Genomic DNA, 10,583 nt, shown 5'->3' on the forward strand with positions numbered 1-10,583 from the left:
GGGGGGAGGGGAGACAGACGGGAGGTTTGCAGCAGCCTCCGAGCACTCGCAGGAGCCCTCGCGGCGTCTGGGCCCGAGGGCGCGCGCGCGGCGGGGACCGCCTGGGCTGGGCTGGCGGCTGGGGCCTGGGCCCCCGGGGCGTGCAATCGGAGGTTGGCGGCGCGGTCAGGGAAGCGCAGGCCGATGTACGTGACAGTCCCTCACGCCACCCCGCGCCCCTCATCCCACCCCCGCGTCGCTTTCGCTGGGCTTCGCGAGAAGCAGAAAGGGCGGTTCTCCAGGACTCCGCGAAGCGGAACCCCGCTCGCGATTGGGCGGCGGCGCCGTCACGCTCCGGACGGGGCGGTGCTCAGGTCTGCCTTCAATGGGTCGCCGCCCGGCCCTCGGCAGCGTCGCCATGGCCGGGATGCAGGCTGTGTTCTTCGTGCTGGTGCACGCTGTGGTGTTATTGATACTGCTCAAGAATCAGGTGGGACGGCAAGGGCGGGGCCGGGGCCTGGGCGGCGGGGCTCGCGGTGGGAGGACCCGGGGCTCCGGGGGGGACGCTGTGCCGGGGCGCGCGCCCCAGTGAGGCTGGCACCGGCAGGGGGACCCTAGAGGAAACACTTGGATGAAGCGTGAGTTTCATCAGAAAGGAAACCGGTAACACCCCGCACCCAGATGCCCAGCGGGGAATCTTCCCCTACTGAGCCCCATGCCGGGTGCAGCCTGCTGTACCCGCTCTGCCTGCCGGGGAGCGCGCAGGGCGCTGGCGGAGAAACGGCGGGGCGGGGCGGGCCGGCGAATGGGCGCGGGGCGGTGGGGGACGAACGGGCGCCGAGGAGACCGGCGGAGAGGGGAACGGGGGCGCTGGAGAAGGGGGCGCTGCGGGGAAGCCCGGCGGAGATGGGAACGAGGGAGCTGGAGAAGGGGGCGCTGCGGGGGAGCCCGGCGGAGATGGGAACGAGGGAGCTGGAGAAGGGGGCCCTGCGGGGGAGCCCGGCGGAGAGGAGAACGGGGGCGCTGGAGGAGAAGGGGACGCTGCGGGGGAGCTGGAGGAGAAGGGGGCGCTGGTCTGCGGGAGCCCGGCGGAGATGGGCGTGCGGGGTGCGGTAGGGGGGGCGGTGAGGCAGCGGAAATCTGACCGCACGGTGCCTGCCACGGCCTCAGCACTCGGCGCGATCAAAGCCCTCTTAAGTTTAAAGCTCTAGTGCGTGACTCCCGCTGACTCCATTGTGCTTTGGCCCCAGGGAAGATGCTTCGGTGCCTTTTCTTCAGCCTCTTGGCCAGTCATAAATCTTTCTTAGTGAAGTATCTGTTTTAATCTTTTGCTCAATTTCTTAAGTTTTTTATTTTTTTTCTGATTGTTCAGTTTTAAGTATTCTTCATGTGCTTTGGATATAAAGCTTTGATCAGATATACCATTTTTGAAAGTTTTGTCCGAATTTGTGGCTGGTCTCATCATTCTCCTAACCGTATCTTTTGTAGAAATTTTCTATTTTGATGAAACCCAGTTGATCAGTTGGTCCTCTATGACTGTGGTTTTTAGCTTCCTGTTTTCTCCCAGGTTTTCTTCCAGCAGTGTTTATAGTGGTATCTTTTGTTTAAAAATTTTATTTTTTGGTTGTGCTCCCCTTGTGGCTCAGCTGGTAAAGAATCTGCCTGCAGTGTGGGAGACCTGGGTTTGATCCTTGAGTTGGGAAGATCCCTGGAGAAGGCCATGGCAACCCTCTCCAGTATTCTTGCCTGGAGAGTCCCATGGACGGAGGAGCCTGGCGGGCTCCAGTCCTCGGGGTCGCAGAGAGCCCCACGCGACTGAGCGACTGACCGCACCTCCCCTTCTGCCCTCGCCCTGAGCAGCCGCCAGACTACTCCGTGTCTAGTTCCTAGTTTCCCGATTCTAAATGTCTCATGCGAACGCAGTCATATAATGTGCGAGCTTTATGACTGACTTCTTTTACTTAGCATAAGGATTTCAAGAGCCATTCATGTTTTTCAAGGCTCATCCATAATAGTCCATTGTAGGGATTTATCCCATTTTGTTTAACTTGTAAACACAAATCTATAGGTAAAACTGTAGGTAAAAAGAAACACCCGTATTCATTTCTTCCCCCTGTACCCACAGATCCGCTCACCCTTGCTTGTGGTTTCAGTATTTTCATTCATTGTTGTTGTTCAGGCGCTAAGTCGTGTCCAAGTCTTTGCAACCCCATGGACTGCAGCACACCAGGCCTCCCTGTCCTTCACCATCTCCCTGAGCTTGCTCAAACTCCTGTCCGTTGAGTCGGTGATGCCATCCAACCATCTCATCCTCTGTCGTCCCCTTCTCCTCCTGCCCTCCATCTTTCCCAACATCAGGGTCTTTTCCAGTGAATCAGCCCTTCCCGTCAGGGGGCCAAAGTATTGGAGCTTCAGCTTCAACAACAGTCCTTCCAAAGGATAGTCAGGGTTGATTTCCTGTAGGATGAATTGGTTTATCTCTTTCCTGTCCAAGGGCTTCTCAAGAGTCTTCTTCATCCCTGCAGTGAGACAGCGTCAATTCTTTATGGTCCAAGTCTCACATCCATCTGTTTGTCCTCCCCCAACCTGTCAATATATAATCTCGCTTTACATGTGTTTCTGTTTAAAGACACCTGATTTAATATATACTTAATTCACTAACTGGGAACTCACGACCAGTGGCACTGTACGGCCTGCCTGTACGAAGTTTCTTTAAGATGCCTTTTTTCTACACATGTAGACACATCGCAGCCTTCTGTCCTTCAGAACACCAGGTGAGACTGGCTAGGAGACCTTGCTTTTCTTTCTTTTTTGCCGAGGCACACGGCGTGCTTGATCTTAGTTCCTCGGCCAGGGATAGTACATGTGCCCCCCCCCATGTAGTGGAAACGCAAAGTATTAGCCTTTGGACCCTAGGGAACCATTTTAAACGTCAAGATCACCAACCAAAGACATGAAAACCAGGTGCAGAAAGGCTATACTTTACGCTGCGAGTTGGCAGAGGAAAGCAGCAGCACCTGGGTGGACCCAACTGGACCTGTGTTTCCAGGATGTGTTGAGGAGGGACTCTTGCCCTCCTGTGTACGTCCAGGAAGGCATCAGGGGTCTCGAGGTTGTGGTAACGAACACATTTCAGGATGTAGGCAAGTTCAAAAACACAGAATTCAGCGAACAATTGAGGCTCAACTGTCCTTCAGAAACAAACATGAAACCGTATATGAACAGGAGCTCCTCAGAACACAGAAAGCGGAGAATGATGTGATCACACGACGGAATCTGGAGACCATAGACGTGGTAGGAGAGCTCAATACACCTCAAAGCCAAGAAGTCGAGCAGGATAGGAAATCGGTACGGATGTGCAGTTCCTGGGACCTTGTAATTGACGGGCTCCTGCGTGGCAGTGTACGGGCACAATGTGTACGCATTCAGACACAGACGCTCAGATCCCTGTTCCCAATGCACGGACAGTGGCCTCTCTTGACAAAGTCTGTGTGCAGCTGCTGAGAACAGGAACTGTATGCTAGAAGAAAATCAAAGACTCACGAAACTCCAAAGGCTCACGACCACAAAGGGCCTACGTCTGACCAGGCACAGGGAACAGACGTCAGCCACAGAGGTGTCAACAGTTCCACACGCATTTGGGGTGAAAGAGCGTGTTCCCCACACAGCCCTGCTCCGTACCACGAGTGGAGCAACAGGGAGCCTGAGGAAAGTCCCCGGCCAGAGCCTGCCCGCCGACGTCCCCCCCGCCGAGGGAAGCCGCACCCGGGGGTGTCAGTGTCTGCTCCCATCAGGAGGGAGAAAATCTTCTGAAAATGCCCATGTCCCCTCTCTCATTGAAGGTCACCATGGTGACGGGGAAGACCTCGTGTAACCCAGGCGAATATGAGGTTGGAGAAAATCTTTCCTGTAGCAGAGTCTGCCCAGCTGGTGAGTCTGGGGTGATTTAGAGCTTTGCAGGGAAGACTTCCTGCTTGGGAGAGGGGAGGTCAGGGGCACTTTGAGCAGAGCTGGGGGCAGCCTGCGGGGAGAACCTGGCTGTCTGGGGTGGGGGAGAGTCTGTCCTTGGCAGCCACCAGCTCCCTTAACCCGTCCAGACACACAGACACACTCCCATGTGATCAGCAAAGTCCCTTCCCAGCCCCCTCTGTGAGGGGCAGCTGTCCCCTCACCATGGGCATCCCCCCTCCCCGCATACACCTGCACACACAATGCATCTCGTCCAGGAACCTGTGCCTTCCAGGGGCCTGTGGCTCAGAGCCCAAGCACCTGGTACCTGGACCTATAGCCCCATACCCTCCCCACACTGCCCAGCCCACCCACCTGTACACACACTAGAGACATTCATACACAGACATCTCTGCATTCACACGCACACCTGCAGGAACCACGTGTAGGGAACAAAGGGACGCCGTTGGTCTGACTTGAAGTCTTGTGACCTTGCTCCAGCGCCCAGGCGCTGCAGGGCATTGGTAAAAGCTGGGGGGTGATTCAGGTCCCTGGTCTCTGGGACGGACACCTGTGGCCTGGGATCAGACCAGGTGTTCCCAGGAGGCCGGGGTGGGTTCGGGGTACTGTGCAGGGGGTCTGGTCTCCAGGTGCCTTGGGACCTCTTCAAGCTAACGCCTCAGAGACTGGGCGGGGTGCCCACCTCCCCTCCGTGTCCCGTCTCACGCAGGCTACTACGTAAGCACACGCATAGACCAGAACCACCACATTGGAGCCTGCTCGCCTTGCCCGTCTGGAACTTTCAGAGCTCATCCCAGTGAAGAGCCTCGATGCGTGCCGTGTGCCCAGTGCCGAGAGGGTAAGTGGCGGCAGTCCGGCTCACATGCCCCGTTGACCCGGCCCATGGGAACCTCCCCAGGGACAATGAGAGGTCCCAGAGGAGCGCGGGGGGAGCCGTCATCAGGGAGCGTGTGTGTTGCCTAAAGAAGCAGCTGCAAGTCATTAGGCTTTCAGACTTGCTGAGCATCAGTACGGTACACAGAAGTTCTTCTATCTCTGTGTATCGATGACAGTGTTTAAATAGGTAATTTTCCATTTTATTTATCTTTAATTGGAGTGTAATTGCTTTGCAATGTTGCGTTAGTTTCTGCCGCACAAAAATGTCAATGAGCTAAGTGTATGTTTATGTCCCCTTCCTCTTCAGCCTCCCCTCCACCACCCTTGAAGTGTAATTTAAAAATACCACTTGCATTGGCAAAAAAAAATTGGAATAAATCTAGCAGAACATGTATAAATGTATTGTGAAAAACCACCTTTAATGAAACATAAATACAGAGAGAAACACCACACTGTAGTGAACCAGAGGGCTCAGGGCTTTGTTTCTCTTCCGTTGGGGCCATGCTGTGTGGCTTGCAACATCTTAGTCCCCGACCAGGAGCTGAACTTGGGCCCTGGAAGGGAAAGCTTCCAGTCTTAACCACTGGACCACCAGGGACCTCATTTGGTGGTGTATAAGGGTCAGTGTTCCTGGAATGGCGCTTAGATTTTGTGCATTCCCAATGAAAATTTCAGTGTATCAATGTGTAAATCAGTTCATCTTGCCATAGACTTTATTACTGTTAAGTCACTTCAGTCATGTCCGACTCTGTGGGACCCCATAGACGGCAGCCCACCAGGCTCCCCCGTCCCTGGGATTCTCCAAGCAAGAACACTGGCGTGGCTGCCATTTCCTTCTCCAATGTATGAAAGTGAAAAGTGAAAGTGAAGTCGCTCAGTCCTGTCCGACTCTTGGCGACCCCATGGACTGCAGCCTACCAGGCTCCTCCGTCCATGGGATTTTCCTGGCAAGATTACTGGAGTGGGGTGCCATTGCCTTCTCTGCCATAGACTTTAAACTGATACAGTTTTTAATTTAAGAGGTAAAGATTATGACACTCCCCTGGCGGTCCAGCGGTTAAGAATCACCTGCTGATGCAGGGCACACAGGTTCATCCCCTGTTTTTCGAAGATCACGTGTGCCACAGAGCAGCTGCGCCCGTGGACCACAGCCACTGTGCCCACAGCCCCTAGGCCCATGCCCTGCAGGAAGAGAAGTCACCACAATGAGAAGCCACAACACAGAGTAGCGCCCGCTCGCCACAACTAGAGAGAGTGTGCACACGGCGGGCAAGAACCGCATGGCCAGAAATAAACGCATAAATAAAATTTTTAAAAAAAGGTAAAGCACCGCAGCAGGAGTTGTCATGACCTTGCTGTGCTCACACCTGCTGGATCAGCTTCCTTCTTTCTTGGAAGATGAAAAGCAAGATAGCACCCTAGCTGCCCCTCATATTCGGCTCTGAGCAGAGACAGTGGAGGTGGAGTGACATTCACGTGGGGGCAGAGAGTTGGCCCTGTGGAAACAGCCGCATAGACATGAGATGTGGGTGGGACCCCAGGACACAGCCCTTCGCAGCTCGAAGGGCGTAACCCCCCAGCGATGCTGGAGAGGACTGTTCTCGGGCCACACCGAGTAGGGCTGTTGTGATCTTCCTGGGGAAACGAGCAGACAGGTTGATTTGGAGTGTATCTGAGCAGGTGGCCCTCTGCCCCCAGCCCAGATTGCCGGGGCGCCCACAGCTCCTCCTCAGACACCCAGACGGCAGGGGGGAGGTCTGGAGGTGGATGCACGTGCTGAGCCTGTGACTGGACCTGGACGTGGCCGGGGGCAGGACAGAGTCCAGGCCCCGGTGACTGACCCTCGGCCCGCCTCCAGCAGATCAGGAAGTGGTGAAGCGCTGCTCCACGACCAGCGACCAGGAGTGCCGGTGCCAGCCGGGCAAGTTCTACTGTGACTCCGAGGACTGCACAGAGAGCTGCTTCCGGTGTACAAGGTGCCACCCAGCGGTGGGAGCCGGCCAGCAGGCCTGGGCGGGCGTTCTCTTCTCCCCTCACCTGTTTGTTTCTGGGTCACTTACTCAGCCACCCCCTGGCCAGAGCCTCTGTTTTCCCATCTGTGTAATGGGGCTAATGGTAACACCAGCCCCACTGAGGAGCCCTGAGGATTAAGGCAGACGAGTCACCTGCAAGTTTCCATGTGGGGGTGAACTGGAGTCATTGCTCACCCATTTCTCCCTCCTTTCATTCCCTCATTCATGTGTGACTGTGAGCCCCGCTGTGGCCTGCGGGGTTGTATTGCAGGCCTGGGCCCCAGCAGTGGTGGAGAGCACCCCAACACGTGGGCAGTGATGGGCGCACGAGGGACAGAGAGGCAGCAGGAGACAGGGCCCTAGAGCGGAGGCAGGGAGGGCGGGACAGAGGGTGGAGCCGGCGTCCGGGGAGGAGAGCTGTAGGCAGGGGGGCCAGGGGGGAGGCCAGTGAGTGTTTTCTGCCCCTGATGTTGCAAAGCTCCGCGACCGGGAGGCTTTTGAAAAACAAGAAAAATGTATCCTTTCACAGTTCTGGAGACTGGAAGTCGGAATCAAGGTGTCCGCAGGGCCAGGCTCCCTCCATGGGCTCTCGGGAGGAATCTGGCGCTTCCGCAGCTTTGCCGGCACTCCTTGGCGCCTCAGCTTGTGGACGCTTCGCTTCAGTCTCTGCTTCCGCCTTCCAGGGATGGTCTCCCGCGCGCTCTCTCAGCGTCTTCACGTGGCTTCTCTCTCTCTGCATACATCTTCCCTCTTGTGAGGACGCTGCTCACTGACTGAGGCCCACCCTGATCCGGTGTGACCTCCTCCTAAAGGATTCCATCTGCAGAGACCCTGTTTCCACACCCGGTTGCCTTCTGTGGTTCCCGGTGGGCTTAGATTTGGAGCCGACTTTGAGGAAGACTCAGTGGTAAAGCCACTTGCAAAATCACCTGCATTTGTAGATTCTTAACTGCCACTCAGACCAGCTTGCACTGTTGGCTCAGGAACCCGCCAGGTCCAAAGCAAGGACACCCTCCAGGTCTGGGTTGATCAGCTCTGGCTTGTCCCCTTCTCCACGAGCTTCATCTCAGGCTGCTTTCCCTCCCGGTAGAGGTACGGCCACGTCAGGACCAGTCCTCGTGGCCACACACAGAGCTCTATCCGGGGACAGAGACGGGGGCACTTCCCCCATCTATCAGAGATTCCTAAGTTTTATCCTCATTGATCCAGTGTGGGCCAGACATCCCGGCACATGCCACACTTCTCATGGGCCTGCCGAGGAGGTTGGGTTGGTCCCTCTAACCCCTGACTGGTGGGTGGTGAGTAAGATTCTCTGGGCCGGCCCGAGCGAGGGGAAGTGATGCTCACAGTTTCTCTGTCCCCTCAGGTGTGGAGACGGCGCCATCCTTCAACCCTGCACTGCCATAAACAATACAGTTTGTGCCTTAAACCCAGAGTCAGGTGAGGGCCCGATTCCATCCCTTAAATCCGTAAAGGCCAAAGGCTGAGGCTGAGGGTCCCAAGGTCCCTGTTGTCGGAACTCATCTCTGCTGCTGTAATGAAAGGAGCCAGAGGCTGTGATCAGAGGTGCTGGCTGTGTGTCAGGAAACTTTATTCATAAAAGTGGGCTGTGGGCCGTGGGTCTTCGTTCGTAGACTCCTGTCTTGAGTGAACAGGATCCTTGTGGACCAGTTATGGCTTCCCTGTCCTTGTCCTTGAATTCTGGGCGTGTGGGCTCAGTCTGGGCCGACCAGGCTGACCAGGTATCAGGTGGAAGGGACTGAGCGCTCTGTGAGACCTGTCCTTCCTGACATCCCAACACCCGGCTGCTTCCCTGCTTGGGTGCGGCCTCAGATGGGACTTAGGAATGTGAGCTGGGTGCACACCCCCCAGCAGAGTTGATGCTCGACTACTGAGTATCTGTGCAAATCTGTGCAAGACTGTTTTCCTTTTTCTTTTTTTAAATTGAAGTCTTGGTGATTTACACTGGTGTAAAGTGGTTCAGGTATACACACACACAGACATGTACGTGTGTGTGTGCTAAGTCGCTTCAGTCGTGTCCGGCTCTGCGACCCCCATGGACTGTGGCTTTCAGGCGACTCTGTCCATGGGATTCTCCCAGGCAAGAATATTGAAGGGTGGGTTGCCATGCCCTCTTCCCAACTGAGGGACGGAACCCGCGTCTCTTCCATCCTGCACTGGCAGGCGGGTTCTTCCACCCCTAGTGCCACCTGCTTCCTCACGGCTCAGCTGGTGAAGAATCTGCGCCTGCAATGCAGCGGACCTCGTTCCATTCCTGGTCAGGAAGATCCGCTGGAGAAGCGAACGGCTACCGACTCCAGTATCCTGGCCTAGAGAATGCCATGGAGTTTATGGTGTATAGTTGGACACAACCGAGCGACTTCCACTCATTCAGGACCACCTGGGAAGCGCCCGATGTTCTCTTCCCGCCCTGACGTGTTACGGTCCATAGTGTAGCCACAGTGGCCACCGCGGGCGTCTCTGTTCCAGGGGTCCGTGTCGCCTTTCCCACTGCCGTCTCCTTGGAGCGCGGGTCCCCCTTGTCTCCTTTCCCTAAGTCATCAGAGCCGTCTTGGACTCAGCATATAACGTTGTTACACTTTTAAAACAAGCTCCTAGTTTCCCGCGCTGATTTTGAACAAACAGAAAAGTGCTTGCTTTTATTGGATAACAGTTGAATTAGAGTGTTGTTGTTAGTTTCAGGCGTACAGCAAAGTGGAATCGGTCTGATTACACATATTCGAACTCTTTTTGAAAAGAAAATCGCCTTATTCACGTTTTGGCTGCTGCTGGTCTTCTTTGCTGCATGGCCGGGACTTTCTCTTAGTTGGCAAAGAGCGGGTACTCTCTAGAGGCGATTGGTGTGCAGCGGCTGCCTCGCAGTAGGTCTCTTCTTGCCGAGTGGCAGCGCTCTAGGGCACTCGGCTCAGGAAGTTGTGAAACATGGGTTTATTTAGCCTAGGCATGTTGGAATACTTCCCGGAGCAGGGATGGAACCTGCGTCCCATTCGTCGCGAGCTGAGTCTTACCGAGTGTACTGCCAGCGAAACCCTATATCCCCTCTTTTTTAGCTATTTTCCCATATAGATCATTACAGAGTACTGAGTGGGGTTCCCTGTGTTACACAGCAAGAATCCTTTATAGCTATATCGTTTTGACATATCGCAGTGTGTGTATGTCGTTCACAATCCCCGGTTCATCCCTGCCCCCCCGCCCCACACACGCCACACAAAACACACAGATACTGGTAACTAGCAGCTGGATTTTGCATTTTGTAACTTTACTTCTGTTTTGTTAGATAAGTTCATTTGTAACCATCGTTTAGATTTCACATTCAGGTGATAGCATATAACTGTCTTTCTCTTTCTTACTGACGTCACTCTGCTATGACGTCTCTCTATCTGTCCGTGTTGCTGCAAAACGCATTTGCTTTGTTCTTTCTGTGGCTGAGTAACATTCCATAGTATATGTGTGCCTATCCTCGTCATCCTCCTCGTGTTTTGTTTCTATAACTTTTCGTTTTATATTGGCGTATGCACGTGTGCGTGCTCAGTTACTAAGTCATGTCCAGTGCTTTGCGACCCCATGGACTTGCCAGTCCACCACAGCTCCTCTGTCCGTGAGATTTCCCAGCAAGAATACTGGAGTGGGTTTCCATTCCTTCTCCAACATGGGCATCTTCGACAGAGGGTCGAACCCAGATCTCTTACTTTGGGCAGGTGGTTTCCGTTCCTCTTTTGAACTGGA

At 54.9% G+C, this 10,583-nt stretch overlaps 1 protein-coding gene across 1 annotated transcript in view; it reads left to right on the plus strand.

The window, feature by feature from the left end:
- LOC108634246 (tumor necrosis factor receptor superfamily member 26-like) overlaps positions 364-10,583 on the plus strand; it is a 21,795-nt gene continuing 11,575 nt past the window's right edge. The window contains exons 1-5 of the mRNA XM_018043570.1: positions 364-469; positions 3,822-3,909; positions 4,658-4,786; positions 6,686-6,800; positions 8,203-8,276. Coding sequence (XP_017899059.1) covers positions 365-469; positions 3,822-3,909; positions 4,658-4,786; positions 6,686-6,800; positions 8,203-8,276 — 511 coding nt within the window. The 5' untranslated portion in view covers position 364. The remainder of the gene's footprint in view (positions 470-3,821; positions 3,910-4,657; positions 4,787-6,685; positions 6,801-8,202; positions 8,277-10,583) is intronic.

This window comes from Capra hircus, chromosome 29 (genome assembly GCF_001704415.2).
Source record: "Capra hircus breed San Clemente chromosome 29, ASM170441v1, whole genome shotgun sequence".
Lineage (NCBI taxonomy): Eukaryota > Metazoa > Chordata > Mammalia > Artiodactyla > Bovidae > Capra > Capra hircus.